Source organism: Lepisosteus platostomus, chromosome 10, assembly GCF_059453375.1.
Source record: "Lepisosteus platostomus isolate fLepPlt1 chromosome 10, fLepPlt1.hap1, whole genome shotgun sequence".
NCBI classification, from domain to species: domain Eukaryota; kingdom Metazoa; phylum Chordata; class Actinopteri; order Semionotiformes; family Lepisosteidae; genus Lepisosteus; species Lepisosteus platostomus.
In genome coordinates this window covers 43974024-43991466 of record NC_142620.1, presented here as the reverse complement: position 1 = coordinate 43991466, position 17443 = coordinate 43974024, and the positions used below count along the sequence as shown (strand labels likewise).

At 40.8% G+C, this 17443-nt stretch overlaps 1 protein-coding gene and 1 long non-coding RNA gene across 2 annotated transcripts in view; one reads left to right on the top strand and one right to left on the bottom strand.

Annotated features, from left to right (window-relative positions):
- Positions 1 to 3441: 3441 nt before the first annotated feature.
- clcn5b (Cl-/H+ antiporter 5b) overlaps positions 3442 to 17443 on the top strand; it is a 35494-nt gene continuing 21492 nt past the window's right edge. The window contains exons 1-2 of the mRNA XM_088649110.1: positions 3442 to 3737; positions 8802 to 8962. Coding sequence (XP_088505236.1) covers positions 8818 to 8962 — 145 coding nt within the window. The 5' untranslated portion in view covers positions 3442 to 3737; positions 8802 to 8817. The remainder of the gene's footprint in view (positions 3738 to 8801; positions 8963 to 17443) is intronic.
- Positions 8866 to 17418, bottom strand: LOC148653762 (uncharacterized). The gene is made up of 3 exons (XR_015941745.1): positions 17010 to 17418; positions 15328 to 15371; positions 8866 to 9005 (listed from the first exon to the last, which is right to left on the bottom strand). It is a non-coding gene; the product is annotated as an uncharacterized LOC148653762 (long non-coding RNA).

Genomic DNA, 17443 nt, shown 5'->3' with positions numbered 1-17443 from the left:
TTTACTGGTAAAACTGTGGACCAAAGTGCCCCATAAGACAAAATTAAAACTCTGAGGAGTGCTGGGTAGGGCGAATTTGGTAAACGCAAATGATCTCTCCTGGCCTGAGAAATAACCAGATCCTTCTGGGAACAGTGGCAACAAGTGTGTCTTTGATTTGATATGATGACGGAGTAGCAGCTGATAACAAATTTACAAAATCCCATTGACTTCCCTTCAAAATGTTCCCTGCAGACCTAATAATTCTGAAGCGTTTGTTTGACTACAGTTTCCTGTTTTGTTGCAGAGCAGTCTAAATAAAACAGAGTCAGACAGTTAAAGCAAGAGTGGGGAAGAGGCAGGAGACAGGAAATTAGTCCAGCTGGTTTTCAAAAGCTGATGAACGATGAAAAACATTTCGATGCAGCTTCAAATGCCAATATGAAGAAATAAAAGGGTCACTGCGTGGGAAAGCAAGGTCAGGGTGTTCAGGTGTAAGAGACAAAATGGGGATCTGTATGAAGTGAGAGATGAAAGAAACGCCAATGGAAGAGATTCACCTGCAGGACAATGCTTTTGCACTCTTCCTTTTTAAAAATGCCACCTGCACACACTCTTACATTCATTACATACAGTATACTGTCAGTACAGCACAGTCTTGTAAGCACTGGAATGTATCTGGTCGCTCTTCTCTGGACTGATTCCAGAGGTATAGAGCAATATCTTCTTACTTAGGCCTGACAAGTGTGTTACAGTATACATCCATCCATTTTCTAACCACTTCTTCCAGTTCATAGTAATGGGGAGCTGGAGCCTATCCCAGCAAGCAACAGGCGCAAGGCAGGGTACACCCTGGGCAGGCACACACAAACACGGAAAGGCACCCACTCACACCTAAGACCAATTTTGTGTGTTATACAATTTTAACATAAACCTTCCTTGATTTAAGTTATATGCTTTTAACTATATATTCAAACATGTTTTTGCCCTGTTTTATGGTTTCCGGGTGTCTAGAAGATATAAATCATGAGTCAATAAAAAACCTTTTAATGAGAATTCTCTTCACACTCAGTGTTTCCATATTTTCTGCATTTAACATCACTTTATTAGCCCTATACAATTTGCAAAATTACCGTTACAACCACAAGGTGGCAGCCTTTTCTTATTTCTTACGTGCACTTTTATGTTTGCGCAGCCATTCGGAACTCCCCTTGCGCTTTATCTGTGATTTATTTTACATCCAGGGAGTAAAAGCAAGCTGGTTACAACAGAGCTTGTGTATGTTTGCAACACTGAAGAAATAGTAGAAATGAGTATCGACCTCCAGGTAGTCAATTGCAATGACAGATTACTGAAAATCAGTTGACAGAAATCAAATCACCGTTCACCCCAGAATAGTAGAGCCCTTGCACGTTCTCTGCTGTTTTTCACTAATGGCTATTACTACCCGTGACTTTTCAAGCGTTGTAACTAGGAGTGGGATTGATTAAGAATGACAAAATCTTGATTCCATAAGAAGAGTTACAAATGAAAGTAGGCCATTCTAGTATCTGAGGTAGACCTACCTCGTCAAATACGTGGTCATCGATTCAATTTCAGTGGTTTGTAGCAAACTGATAGAAGGATTTCATCCAGCTATTTCTTAAAAGAAGCCACGGTATTGATTTCAATAACATGGCCTGGTAGCTTGTTCCACACTCCCACACTCCTTTGGGTAAAGAAATGTCTCCTCTTCCTGGTTTTAAATGCAGTCTCGCGTTGTTTCCTCTTGTGTCCGCTGGTTTGTGTTGAAGTTGTTAATGGCCCTGAGGATTTCGAATGTTTATATTAGGTCTTCTTGTAGTTCAACATAAAAATGTTCAGTTACTTCAGGTTATCAGGGTAGGACAAGTCCCACAATGCATCTGTTTGTTCTTCTCTGGACTGATTCATGAGCAGCAACGTCTTTTCTATAATGTGGTGACGTAAATGACAATATTCTAAAAAAAAAGCCTCACTGTGCATTTTATCATTTTAAAGTCATATCTCTTGATTTAAATTCTACATTTTCACTATATAGTGTAACGCTTACGGCCGACAGGCACTGTGTAAGAGCCGGCGTACCAGAGCGGGTGACGTCACCGCCCTTCCCTGTGATAGCAGGACCACAGCTACTGGGCTGTGGAGAGATCTCTCTTTAGCTCACGGGGCTAGTCGCTGCAGAGAGACGCGGAAGTCCCGGGTTCGAGCCACCTATACTTTGGGCAGACCAGATGCGGCAAGGGCGCCCGCCTGAGCCCCCGTTGCGTTACATTGGTGTCAGAAGCGGGGTGGGATAGCCCTTCGCCGGGGACGGTGATTTAAGCGGGGGAGAGTGTAACGCTTACGGCCGACAGGCACTGTGTAAGAGCCGGCGTACCAGAGCGGGTGACGTCACCGCCCTTCCCTGTGATAGCAGGACCACAGCTACTGGGCTGTGGAGAGATCTCTCTTTAGCTCACGGGGCTAGGTCGCTGCAGAGAGACGCGGAAGTCCCGGGTTCGAGCCACCTATACTTTGGGCCGACCAGATACGGCAAGGGCGCCCGCCTGAGCCCCCGTTGCGTTACAATATTGTATGCTAGTAAACTAGAGTTTAATAATGGGGAAAAAACATGATCAGTTATGACAGAAAGAAAACATTCATAACACGCTAGCCACAAACACCCTTACTTGTATGGCTGATTCATACACATTTAACAGCACAATCAGCTGTGACAGTCTCAAGCCAGATGTCAATGCTAATGTGCAAAAATCATAAGGAAGTCTAATAGTGTGCTTGCATTCTATGTGACAACATGGTTTGGTAAGCAATAAATTAACCCTTCAAGGGCCAGAATATACTGTAAACAGTAACTTCCAGATGCTATACCTGGCTGTCATTGGTTGAACAGCGTACTGTACTTCTGTTGTCGTTGTTCCTCTTACTTCCTATACACTATAAGACAGGTGACATTTTTTTAAGCAATTGATAAAGGAAATAAAAGTTAAAATGCAAATTTCGCTACACTGACATTGTTACCTAAATTGTGCAAAGTAATGTGACAATATAGTAGACTAGGAAATACAAAATGATTAATTTTTGTCATGTTTCTTTGTAGTTGAACGTTTTTTCTCTTCGTCTTGCATTAAGTAGTACTTTATTAAGAAAGTTAGGAAATATTACTATGGTTTAGTTTTTATTTTATGCATTTCTTACTTGGAGCAACAAAACTAAGTTAATTTTCTACAAAGTGGTCTCTGACTGTGACGTTAACCATTCCTCGGACACAACACAGTACTTTGAATTCGGACCCGATTAGAAAGTCAAACCAAAGCTTCATTTTTTCCTGTTCCTTTAAACATTCTGAAGCCATATGCCTAAACTGAGAAAGACAGCATTATGTTGGCATTCAGAGAAACCGATCTCTGCCTGACAGCTACGATCGCCAGCTCTGTGATCGGCTCCCTGCCCTGACAGGAAACCCAGTGCAAATCCGCAAATCCCGCAGAGCCCTGCTGTACTCAGCCGAGAGGGATTCCTCAGGAATTGGGACATCAATTCGTTATTGCCTAAGGAGGGTGTCGTTTTACCTAGCGACAGTCCTCAAAGTGGCCTGGAGACGGGAGGAAACACCTTCTCGGAAAGGAATATGATAGACATTTGTAAAGGCACCAGACAACGAGGATTGTGTCTTCTGCCTGCGGATCTGAAAGCCGAGTCACAAGACAGCAGGTTAACTCGCTTCGCAGGCCGGGCAGGTGGGTGGCTTCTCTCTCTGTTTCTGCAGGGGTGACATTTCAGACCTGAAATTTAAAGCAGGGGTAAACTGTGTTTCAGAATGATGACAAGTGGGATCACATCCCACGCTGAGTCCCTGCCCCGTTTGATTTTTAATTTAAAAAGAGCCCTGCAGTTATAGTGGCGTGAATGGTGTTTCAGGAAGAGCGAAGAAAGGTTCAAAATTGGGGACAACAGCTGCAAAGTAAAATGGGGTTTTGGAAAGGGATCTTATTCGTAATTGTATAATTTTTTGCCGCTATCTGTGTTGTCTCCCTCCTTTAATTTCCCAGTCAGATTTCACGGGATTGTGCCTGCAGACAGCAGGTAGCCGGAGGAATCAGGCGTGTGGGTATCAGAGAGTTTACACAAGTCCTGAGCAGTCAGGGCTTTAAACTTTTCAGCTCTTGGTGGTTCATCAACTGGCGTTTGTAAATTAGGATTCAATCCCTGCGGTGATTAACCCGTTTAACGTTACCCAAGTGCCCTACTGTAGGTATTGATTTGTGATTCATCAGGTGGTCTTTCGCCCTGTATTGATTATGTAAACTGTCCCTGCTGTTTTTCCGTGTGTGTGTGTGTGTTTGGAAATCTGTTCTTTGAGCTTGTGCTGTGCTCAAACGTGCGTGTGTGTTGGTGTGACATTTTCTACAGGCTATCCAGGCGCATGAAACATTAATCATTGATAGGTTAGGCTTATACTGTACAAATGTGAGTTTATGCACAGAGAAAGGCAAAATATTACGTTTGTGGTTACGTGTGAAGGAAAGCAGACACGGCGTCTCGAAAACGAGGATAGTAGTGCCTGTGTTACAGGTTACTGTGTTCAGAAAGTGGATGTTTGAATTTGGTCTTGGGTGAAGATGGCCATTTGTGGCTTTTCATTCTGCGGAAGAGGCTGGGGGGAGTGACGCTGTGTCTCAGCGTTTTATCCGAGACTCCGAGACGAGATGAACGCCGTTATCGCTGGCCTCGCTTAATGGGTAACTCGGATAATTCCAGTAGTTTCTACAAGTCAGCTTGTTAAACTGAGGGTCAAAAACAAAAACACTGCCTTCAAGAAGGAACGGATTGTGAATGAAATCCAATATTTGCGCGTTAGGCCCTTTTAAAGACATGAAACCTGTTTTACAGGAAACCAATGTTGCACTTTGGTTCTACGGAAAGAGTAAATTAAAAAAAACCGTAACATCGTCGTTTTTAAAGTCGGAAGACTCGATTACAGTCTAACTAAATAATTAAAAGAGGACATGCTGCATCTTTATTACTGCCCACATAGGGTCATGTGGTTATGAAAACTTAAATGCATTCTAATACTCCACTAAACCCCTTTTGGAAAACGGGAAAATTCCAGTAATTTCAAGTGCAATTTCATAATCTTCCTGTTGTTTTAAGCAGTGTACAGGTTCAGTTGCGTTGGTAAATTTTGTTAACAAAATTAAATGGCTGCGATGCCTATGTAGTGTTTCAAGACTACACTACAACTTTACTGAAAAATTATATATTGTATAATGGTTCTGTGTTTTGTCAAGTGATATGTAACAGCTGATACAGGAAAAAGAAGTTAGTGGTCATAATCTCACGGAGTTGATTATGTTTTCTCTCTGAATATCTTACTCTAAACGTTCATCTTGTGGCCTACTGTCACTTTGTCCGGTGCTGTTTATCAGCAACATGCATCTGGTTTGGCCTGGAATGTGCAGTGGTTGTAACTGCATGGTACAAGGTTGCTGTTTACTGCCCAAAATAAAGTGTTTTGTTTTATGGGTACAGAATACCCAGGCCTATCAGCATCAGATGTTGGTTCATAGTTTGTGCACACAGGTTACTGATTCAACTAGAATTTGGTGGAGCTCCTCTGTCATACTTCACTGAGCGTTTTCCAGATGAATGTACATTTTGGTTGTTTTCATCCTGGTCTTAAACGCGTCCCTCCATTTTCTAACCGCGTTATATAATTCAAGGTCATGGGTGAGCCTTTGCCTATTCCAGCAAGCAGTGGGCAGAAGCCAAGATACACCCTGGACAGTTTATCTTAAACCTTAGTGCTGCATTAGATCCCATTAATCACCCAGCATTGCAGAGTAGACTAGAAAAGATTGTAGATGTTAAAGGCTGTCCTTGCTATGATTTAGATCTCACTTAATGGAGGGAACTGGAAATGTGCATTGCTTAATAATAATAATAATACATTAATATCAGATGTCACACAAGGATTGGATTTGCGTAACATCTGTATGTGTCCACTGGCTCAGGTAGTTTGCAAACATGGTATTAATGTTCACTTACTAAAGTGGCTGTTTTTCCATCTGTACAGTATGGTAGCTGTTCACTCCTGTCTTACTCAGGCAAGTGCAGAGATGCCTATACACCCTGTTAGTTCCTGCTGTAATGTTTTGCTAGCTAGAGGTTTAAAGTCTGGTCTTAAGCTGTGGTGTACTGAGAACTGAGCTATCCAAATTTTAATAAGACTTAAATGTCACCATTGGCTCACAGTGGAATTTAGTGATACATTTAAAGCTATACATTTAAAGCTATACTATACATCCAAATTACATCTGTACCATAAACTGCTATGGTATAGCTTTTACCGTTGCCTTTGGCCTTTTACCTATGTCCAGACTGAGGTGTCATGCATTCAGCTATTGAATCTTTTCTTATTTAGAACCAAGGCTGGCAAACGACCTTCTGAAGGTCATAAGGGACAAGAGTTAAGTCAAGACATTGGGGGGGAAAAAAATAAAACGTATTTTTGTGCTCCCTTTTATAATTGGGTTTTGTTACTCTTGTTGCTTGTTTTATACTTATTATTCTCTTATTATTGTTTATTGATGATTTCAATTAATTCTCTTAATTAAGCAATTTGAGATAGTGTACATGAAAGATGCAATGTAAAATAGATGTTCATCCTCAGTACAAGTGTAGGTCAGTAGGGCCACTGTTGTCAGAGCCTCCAATACAAATAGCAATTTGCTGTGCCTCAAATCTCTCTCAGTTTGCTGAGAAGCACATTCAGACATGAATTAATGTGGAACAGAACTACTCTATTAAAGCTTATAACCTCATTATTCTGAAAAGGTTAGTCAGCACTTCTGGGAAAAATAATCCAAACAGGATTTAAGATTAGGAAGTTTCTGTATATTTCCAGCAGGAAATACAGTGCCCACGTCTGAATGGCAGAGACGGTGGAATGCATCACTGATGAGGATAAACATCGTAACTGAAAGCCTTGCAGAAGATGAGCACACTAGTACAGTGTAGTTTGTAAATACCACATCATGTTTTTAAGCAAACACAGTAGCTTCCCAAAAAGTGTTATAGGAACAAATAAACCACAAGTTCTCAATACCAGTGTCTAAGGAGGAACCATAACAAAACAGAAGTCACAGGATAAGACCCATCAGAGGTCTGTAGGAAAGCCTGTTTCATATTTGAATGGGATGTTGGTTAATAATAAATGTTCTTCCTTGTCATATCTGTAAGAACAATATTTTCCTCCCTTAGCTAACTGGCAAAACTCTAGTAATGACTTTTTTTCCTATCCAATTAGGAGTTTTGTACTTGTTTTAAGTAATAACTGATGTTTAATTAGGGCTATTGAAATAACTGCTTACTTTTGCTTTGGTCAAAGAAGCTTGTTCACATTAGTAAGACAACTGCGCTTTAAAAGGGTTAAATTAACATAAGCACAGTTTCAGCTGTTGACAATGATCATTAGTTTGAATTGCTGTGTTTGTGTACAACAGTTGTATTAAAATGTTTTTGTAAAATTATATTTAACATAGTAATTAAGCCTGGAGCTCATTTTGTGACATTTTTGTCTTCTTGTACACACTACTACTACACTCTAGTTTAAAACATTTACAGATGTCAAATTTCAATGTCAGTGTATGGTGAACAATGAGTATGATTGTTATCCAGTAAAGACACTGGTTAAAAACACTGGACAAAATTTTAGAGAGCTTACAGTGAGAAAGTAAGTGTGTAGGTTTTTACCTTAAATGCATACATTATATCAGGTTAAAGTGTATTTAACCCCAAGCTTCTCTCCCTGTCTGTGTGTCTCATGGAGAGCAAGTTGGGGTATGTGAAAAGACAAATTCCTGATACAAGAAATTGTATGTGGCCAAAAAAGTGATCTTATCTTATTTGGTCTTATCTATGTTTTTCATAAAAGAACAAAGCCAGCTTTTAGTGAGGTTACTTATATTCATTTTCAGATTACTTAATTTAAATTAGGACTTTTACCTCTCTTAGTCTAAACAGTTGGTTTAATTTAATTTTCAGGAACATCAATGTAGCAGCAGTTAATAGGAGGGGTATGTTGCAATTGGGATAATTTCTAATGCAACCTGGGGCATGCAAAGTTACAGCAGTCCTGAATTACTGACCGTAAGATCTGCACACTATAATTTACCTTTTTGGGGTCAATTCATACCAGTTCATACTTTTTTTAAGATGTAAAAGAAGATAAAACACAGAAACAACTAGATATTCTTATTCCAGATCCTAGCAGACATCAGACATCTTAAAATCCAGTCTGTTAATGCAGAACACAAGTTATCTCTTGTGTCACATAAATGTGGCTGCCCTCATGATTTGTGCGACAGTACATTTTTTTCATATAGTAGTTGCCCACTAGTCAGTCCCCTTGATCCCTTTCCTATATCACTCTAAAGCATTTAAACCGGTGTTTAAGACCATTCCTGTGGGCAAACCATGAGGCAAAGACAGATGTGAATCTGACATCTGATCCTTGGCAAGTGCTCCAACATTTGGAGTGTGAGAGAGAATTGTGGAAGACCAAAGATCATTAGGTAAACTCAAAAAGACCACATAACCTTCTTAAAGACCAAAAAGACCTCTGAACCTCCTATCCCCCTTCAAAAGATAGGCAGTGAATTATTTAGGATCCTTCAGTAGAAACGTTTAGGTACCTTTGTCTAAAGTTCTGTGGCTAGGGACAGCTGCTGCTGTAAAGATAGGCACCTGTCGCAGAAGTCTTTACCAGGTTTCTGTACAGTAACTGGTGGGGTGTATTACAGGACTCTGCTGCTGACGATGGACAATCAAGGGTACTGCGGCGAGAGCTTCAACAGCCTGCAGAGTGGCACAAGTGACGAAGACATGGTGGAGATCGCTGGAGCCACTCTGGACTTCTCCGTCACGGATGATGTGCCTCCTCTGGACAGGGAGTATGCTGGAGGTATGTCTTCTTTTCCTAGAACACCAGCGACATAGGCCCCACGCTGTGAAAAGAAAAAAAGAGCTGCGTCACCGTGCTCCCAAAATTGGATGGGTTTGCTCCATGGTACAATCTCCACCACTAAGAAGTAACCTAGTAAATGTTGTCAATTCACAAGTAGATGGCTCAGTGTTCCTACTATTACATAAATAATAATATCTTATTCAGACTTGATTGAGCGGATGTGTAGAGAATGATTGTTTCTAAATATTGTTGGCTTGATAAGTTGCCTTTGTTTATGTGAAATTCAATACAAGTGCCATGGGTGAAGACAGTAGTTTTGTTCGCAGTGTTTAGCTTAGATTTATTAATATTAGGGTTGATAGATACATTTGATTTCTATATGATGCCTTCAGGAATGTGTATCCTTTGTATTAAGCTGGTTCTTTTTAAAAAGGGAAAAAAAGTATATCTGCAAAGTGCAATCTGTTTGTAATTGCAAAAAGCAGTTGAAGAACTTAATGAAGTGTAATGCTCTGTGTTGTCACTTGTACAATTGTGATGCTTATGCCGTTCCTCTCCATCTTGACAAGCACATGTAGAGGCTGACTTCTGTATCAATCGGCCAATGTTATCAGTCTGTATTCCTCATGAATATCAGTTTAACATGGAATGATAAGAATATGTTTTAGAAAACTGTATTCCTTCTTAAGAGTCCCAAGAGGCTTTGCATGTAGGATGGGTCGATAGCCCATACTGGGTGATACACTGTAGCCAGTCTAAACTATCAGCCCCACTACACAGCAGTTCAGAGGGAGGAGTGAGGTCAACATTGTGAAGTCAGAGGTCAGCAGCCTTGTGCGTCTATTAACAGTGGTCTTGTCTGGGGCTGTCTCCAGGCTTGCAGTAGGCTGTTGATGATTGTATGCAGAGTTCTGGTGAGATTAATAATAATAATTAATAATTGCTTACATTTCTATAGCGCTTTTCTGGACACTCCACTCAAAGCCCTTTACAGGTAATGGGGACTCCCCTCCACCACCACCAATGTGCAGCATCCACCTGGATGATGCGACGGCAGCCATAGTGCGCCAGAACGCTCACCACACATCAGCTATCTGTGGGGAGGAGAACAGAGTAATGTAGCCAATTCATAGATGGGGATTATTAGGAGGCCATGATTGGTAAGGGCCAATGGGAAATTTGGCCAGGACGCCGGGGTTATACCCCTACTCTTTACGAGAAAAGCCCTGGGATTTTTAATGACCACATCTCATCCGAAGGACGGCGCCTGTTTACAGTATAGTGTCCCCGTCACTATACTGGGGCATTAGGACCCACATGGACCACAGGGTGAGCGCCCCCTGCTGGCCCCACTATCACCTCTTCCAGCAGCAAACTTAGTTTTTCCCAGGAGGTCTCCCATCCAGGTACTGACCAGGCTCACACCTGCTTAGCTTCAGTGGGCTGCCAATTGTGGGTTGCAGGGTGATATTTAGATTAGCCAAAGTGTCCATCTAAAAACAAACCAGGAGCCTCCCGTCTCCAACTGCTCAGGACACTGCTGGATTCACTGTTTCATGATAGACGTTGGAGTTGCAAATGCGGTCTACCCATTATCCGTACCATTAATCTAAAGCTTCCAATTATTGAAGGCAGCTCAATGGTAGTTAGTCAAGCTGCAGGACACTTTTGTGAAACTGGAGAACGAGATGTATTTGATGAACAATTTCATACATTAACACTGTATGTATTCGTTTTTTAATATTTACCTCATTCAACATAGTAACTGCTATGTTGTAGGATTGCAGGCAAAGTACATGTTGGATTTTGCCATTTCAGTGTTGATGGCACAGATTCGTTTAACATTATTACGAGTCCAAGGAGCAACACATCTTGGCTGTAGAACTGCTCCTGGTGTACAGTTCATGAATGTTTGCTGCAGGGTCTAGTCCACTGAAATAAGCAGCAGATGCAGACCAACAGTGCAGCCTGGTCTCACATGGTCTCACACAGGGGCGGAGCGGTGGCTCTGTGGCTAAGGATCTGTGCCTGTGGCTAGCTGTTCTGTTAGCTACAGTATGCTATGCTGTTACAATGATCTGGTCACATTTACAAGTGCACTGTTATACAGCGGTGGCTCTGTGGCTAAGGATCTGCCTGTGGCTAGAAGGTTGCCGGTTCATATCCCGCAGCTGGCAGATGAATCCTACTCGGTTGGGCTCCTGAGCAAGGCCCTTAACCCCAACTGCTCCAGGGGTGCTGTACAATGGCAGACCCTGCGCTCTGACCCCAAGCTTCTCTCTCCCCACCTGTGTGTCTCATGGAGAGCAAGCTGGGGTATGCGAAAAAATAATTCCTAATGCTATAAATTGTAAAGGGTTAATAAAGTGATGTTGTTATTATTATTAATAGTATTATTATTATTGTTGTTGTTATTATTATTATTATTATTATTATTATTATTATTATTATTATTATTATTATTATGGATAGTCATGCTCAAGCTTGCTGAGGACTCTATATCATCACAAACAGCCCTGATGGTGTCTGTCAGTGTCAGGCATTTGCAGTAAACTGGTGTTATGGTTAACAGAATTGAAGGCAACCTTGAGATCAGTGCAGGGCACTGCCTAATTAGTGTGGAAGAGACCAGTGCTATCAGGGTTGGAATGTGTGGATGTGGAACTGTTTTGTTGTCTTATCTTTGATTCTGGCCAGCAGAACTGAGGCTAATAACTTTTCAGGGGTGGAAAGTGTCAAACCAGGATATTTCTATTTACTGTGTCTGTCCTTAGCCTTTTTAGAATAAATATCCTATTTAAATCTGCTGGTTTAATGCCTGGTATGACCCTGATTAACCTGATGATGATGGCTGATCCTTCAGGCTTCAACATTTCTGCCAAGATGGATAATATGTACTGTATAACAAGTGTCATGAAAAAATATGTTGTGTATATACAGCATGTATATTGTGCATTCTTATTGAGCTCAGATCTCATTTGAATATTGTTCCATTTTAACCAGTATGCAACACCAGAATACAGCCTGGGAAAATACCATTAGACCACAGTGACGTAATGCTTTTGAGTTAGTGTAGCCCCTTTAATACCTGTCAGCTGTCTGCTGGCACTTTGTTACTGATGCTTCTAGTGTAGCTGTACTTAGAAGCGGATTTAATGTGTTTCTTCTGTGTAGTGTCAGCCTGGGCTTTGTTTTTCAAATCTAGAATCGACTTTTTTGTTACACCTGCTACATTTGGAATAGACAGCTCTGTGTGTTTCACATCCCAGCGCTCAACTGCAAACCCCGTGACCGCACACGGGGGAGACAGGAAGTCTAGGCGGACTCCTCTGACACATACACCGATTGAGCCACTTGTCTCTTAATGCCTACCAGACATTCAGTGCCACTTGGAAAGTCCCTCACTGCCAAGTGCCAAAGAAGTCAGTTAGAGTCGAGAGAGAGCTAACTTTTCCCATTTTCCCCTCAGTGGTGTTCTACCACCTGTGCATCGTCACTGGAGGAATGTGACCCAGGTTTGAACCCTGGCTCTGTTCACCTGAACCCTGTGTTCAGGTGAGCACCTCTACTCACGGAGCCACCTAGGAGGCCCTGCTCTGATTTTTCAAAATCCCACCCTTTTTCTTGATCCGAAAAAGGATCTCAGTTCCCTGACAGCTTTCCGATGAGCTAGAAACAGCTGATGCCAATCTGTTCTGTTCTGCGGACATTTTCTGGGGAAAGAGTGTGGATATTTAGCACTCGCAAAACCATGAAATGTAATTGACCATTGCAGTTAGAGTGGGAGCTGCTCTTGAAGTTACAATCCACACCACATCCCTTTGGCAAGAGACCCTGTGCATGTAGGAGATAAAGGAAAATATATTTGATAGGGAAATATGCACCCACAGAGCTGGAATGAAATGAATCTATTACAAATAACAGGCTTTGTGAACTTTTTGGAAGATATGCCTATACATTTTGGCCTTTAAGATTATTTTTAATTGCCTGGGTTCCTGTGGATTGGTCTATTAGAAACAGCTGTGTGTCTGTGTGAGGAAGCCAAAGCTCAATATGTGGTGAATTTGATAATCCATCCTGCATATGCAGAGTCTATAATACAGAGTTTTAACCCTTTTGTATTTTCACTGCGTTACCATGTTGTATTCCTAATTTCTAAAGTACTGCAAGACTCCAAATTTGAGATTTTGGTCTTCTTGTATACTGCAAAGTTCAAATGTTGAGACTTGATTATTACTGTATGTGTTTTTATATTTTAACAGTTTGAGGTACAGGAAGGACAAAAAGTAAAAGCTAGGAAACAGGAGTTATATCAAAGTCATAGAGGGTCTGAGAGGATCAGCTCAGCATTGGATTCTAGGCTAATAAACAGTTGTTTAGCATGGTTTAAGGGACTGCAGCACAGTTTTCAGTGGATCAGAGGGGTAAATGGGCAAATTTCCTTTGCTTTTGTGTCCATGTGAGTTTTAAGTGTAAAGATATCAGAAGGTAGTACATTTGTGACCCAAATTGGTGTGTCAACCAAGATGACTGATAGGCCCTGCATTTTCAAAATCTCTTTCAAATTATGAACTGCTGTACCAATTGAATTAAAACCTGACAGAATTCATAACATCAAAGCTGGCTGAAATTAGTATTGGTTGCCTTCAGCCGCAGGCATGACCAAACTTCTTTTTATTTTGCAAAGTGGCTCATCTGTTGAAATCCTCATGCCAGAGAACCAGCTCCAGTACTCCTGGCCCATTGACAGAAACATCATGGGACAGGGACAGCGGACATCAGCCTTGTCTGAGCAGCTAGACAGGTGTCCTTCTGCAGTGTGTGTTTGTGGGTCCAGTGTTGTCCAGTGATGGTATGGAACTCAGCCTCTAGTACCTACAGAACTCAGCTTGTGCTGTTTGATGACAATGTGACTGCATGGTTCTACGTTGATCAAGTCCTGGCCTATAATTAACTGCCCTTCCTTTGGGCTCATCCCAACTTCATAGCATTTCAGCAAGACAACACATGTCTTCATGCTACTCGTGTAATAACAGCTTTCTTGACAGATGACGAGTGCCCCAAGTGCCCCAGTGAACATTTTAGTAATGAGCTGGGGTGACATCAGGCAACCAGGAAAACCTAGAGACCATTGAACAGTCACATGTTTGTCTGGGCTCTACGAGAGAATCCCACAAGACAGCATGTGCAGCCTTTCCAATAATGGCCATACATTAGTCTGACCTACAGATGACTCCCCTGAATACAACGTAATGGACTTAACTTGAACTTTGTCATATTCATTCAGTAAAATGTCAGTACACACCTGATACAAAAAGATTGTTGTTGTCCTCCTGTACTTTCATGATTCATAGGTGATATATTCCTTTTAATGCTCAGTACAAATGTATTTTGTACTAGCTTGTACAATGAGAAATGACAGCGATAAAGCATTATATCCTTAACAGTCTTGTTAAACAGTTCCTTAGAAACTAATGAGGTCACAGTCCTTCCAAAACCTTATTTGCCTATTAACTGTTAACTTGAAAACTTCCTGTTTTTTTTGGAAGTTCTGTTGTGGGTGACCCACACTTCTTCCCTTCTTGTGTGTCCTGTGAATACCGCTGTATCACGGTTCCCTGTAATGCAATGAATCAGCCTTGCTTGTACCATGTTGCAATGAGTCTAGGAGCACATACTATATACTGCTTGAAGAAGCTGCTTATCATTATGCATCTTCCACACTGTGTGTCAAAGCAATAAAAAGGCAAATAAAATATTAGGATTTATGATCAGAAAGAAATAATTAAAGTCGAGATGAAGTTGATGTATGTTCAAATTGTGCAATGCATGAGTAAGTCATTATTTAGCATATTGCGAGGTGTATACGAACTCTCTTAAAAGTATTTACTTTTTGTAGAAAATTGTAATGTATTCTAGTGACTTGGTTGCGTTAAGAAAAATCAAATAATCAAGTCAACCGCAAGACTCCTTAAATTGTCAGAGAGCTATGACTGTGCCACAGAATATTGATTTGACCACCGAAGCAGCACTCTAAACTCTCCCTCCACCAGCCCCAGGTCTGAAGCAGCACAAAGCTCCACATAAATTATGTCAAGATGGGACAAGATCCAGTGTTATGTGGGGGAGGGAGGGGGATTCACAGGCTGCAAATGCATGCGCAGCAAATTTGTGACCATAATCAGATCCCTTCAACCATTTCTGCTTTTATGAAAGGCCGAGATTGCGGTTAACAATTAGCAAGAGTACTAGGACAGATAAAGGAATAGCTTTTCTTAGAATAGTACACAAGGACAGGAACTTAATTTTTTTAACTTAATTATCTTATTTAACAGTCCTTAAGTGTGCAAAGAAGTACTTACAGTGCTCCAATAACAGATCATACCCATGGGACGAGAAAGTGTCTCTGTGAAGAAAATGTACAGTAAGGGAAAACATTGATGAGGGGGATTTTTTTAAAGCCGAATTTGTATTGTCTCAGGACGTTTTTTCATGTGTAATATCTTAATCTCTATTCCAAAAAGTTAACAACTGCTCAAGAGTTGTATGAAGTCAGAAAGAAGAAGCTGATCTCTTTGTTTTGTCCCAGAAATCCAGTCGCTTATGCAATGTGTACACACCCTTGCTCTCCAGGGAGTGCCATTGACATTGTAGAAAAGAGATTAAGTAAAAAAAAATAGTAGGAACAGGTGGATAGGTTTTATTGAGATTTGCAAGTCCTGGGATGAGCAGACACCATATTCATTAAGATATCTTCTAGAATGTGAGTCCCTTTATTTCTCAAAGTGTGGAAGAGACAGAAGACTTATCTGCAAGAGGTTTATGCTTATGCAAGGTAGGAGAATGAGGTTTCATGAAATATTTTTATTTAAAGTCAAGCTGCAATTAAGTACTTAATTATAGGACCAAACACAACCTACTTTGACCAAAAGGATCACTAGGAAATATAGTATATGGTAGAGACCAGACATTCTTCAATTAGAAGACTGTAAAACAAAAGAGTAGAAATAAAAGTGAAGATCTGGCAAATCTTTCAAATTGAAAAATGGGCTACTTGCTATGTATTCCCAATATGCAGTCTGTCCCAATACATTCATATGGGACAAGAAGGATCATAGGACGTATTAACATTGATTAAAAAAATTGCTGTCTTGATTTGGTTCTGGTATCTTAAATTTACCTCAGCTGTGCTAAGTGTCTGGTGGACAGGAATTTGTTTCCCTGGTTCATTTCCTTGTTTTTAAGCTTCTTGTAAGCCATTTCTCTTTCAAACTCTGGGGAAAAATAGTAAACACTTTTATGTGTTTTATCAAGATCCATTTGATTTTTGTCAGAGCATTTTTCTAAAAAAGTGTTTGTCTACACATGTCCATATAGTTCCTCTGGATGTTGTTTGCCTTGATACCAGGAAAACCTCCTTTTTTCTCAAGCGGTTATCATACAGTTCATTTCCTGTTTACAAACAAACTGAGTCTTGTTGCTTTTCCTTTTAATTTCTAGAACAAACCAGGCACTTTCTAGTGGTCTCAATAGAAACAGCAGCCCAGAAGTAGGCACTGTCCGCATAATATGAAAAGGGTGATGAATGGTATCAGACGAATGATGCCCAACGTTAAAATCTGTCTGATTGAGGTATATAAATTGGTTATATAGGCCTCAAGCCGACTCAGTGTCACAGATAAGACAGCAGTCAGAGCAAAATGCAGTAGTTTTAGCATCACCATGAAACAAACCTTTCTCAATGGTAGTATGTCTTCTTCAATTCAATTTATTTTTATATAGCCCCTTTCACAACAGGGTTGCACCAGGGCAAATAGAAGGCAAATGTAGCCAAAAGGCTGTTAAATTCTGCCATATCTGGTCTACCCTGGCCGGTACGTTTTCAAACGCTCAGACTGAAAACACTCTATTTTTCGTACATACCCAACATTGTGTTTCAGTTCGAGCATTTTAGTTTTGAAGAAGAATGTTTAATTAAGAATTCTTTCGATTTTTTTTTAATACAAACAAAATGGCATATTATTGGAAGGAGATGAATACTTACTTTTGCAAGGCGCTATGTGTGGAAAGCCCTTTCCTCTCTCTTTCCTTACATTTTTTTTTAGAGTTGTGTAATCTGTTATAGGCGGGAAACCAGTCTTGGCATCCTGTAATATGGGAGGGAAGAACATAAAATTAATATTCTGAATCCATCTGCTTCCGCCTACAAACAGGTAGGATGCACCACAATGGCTTGTGCATTAAATAAAGAGAAGTGGCTGGATTCTGATCTGAAACTGTGTCGGCTGAAGTGTGGATCTCCTAAATCGTGTTTTGCCAAACCTACCCGAGTATTTTTGGCATTATTTAGGGGATGTCTACAAATTTCTAGATATTGGGCTCTTGTGCTCGACAAATACCAAAATCCTCATGGGGGGAAAACCTCTCCAAAGGCAGCAGTAACATCTGTTAGGTCTGGGAGAACTGTAGCACCGAGGG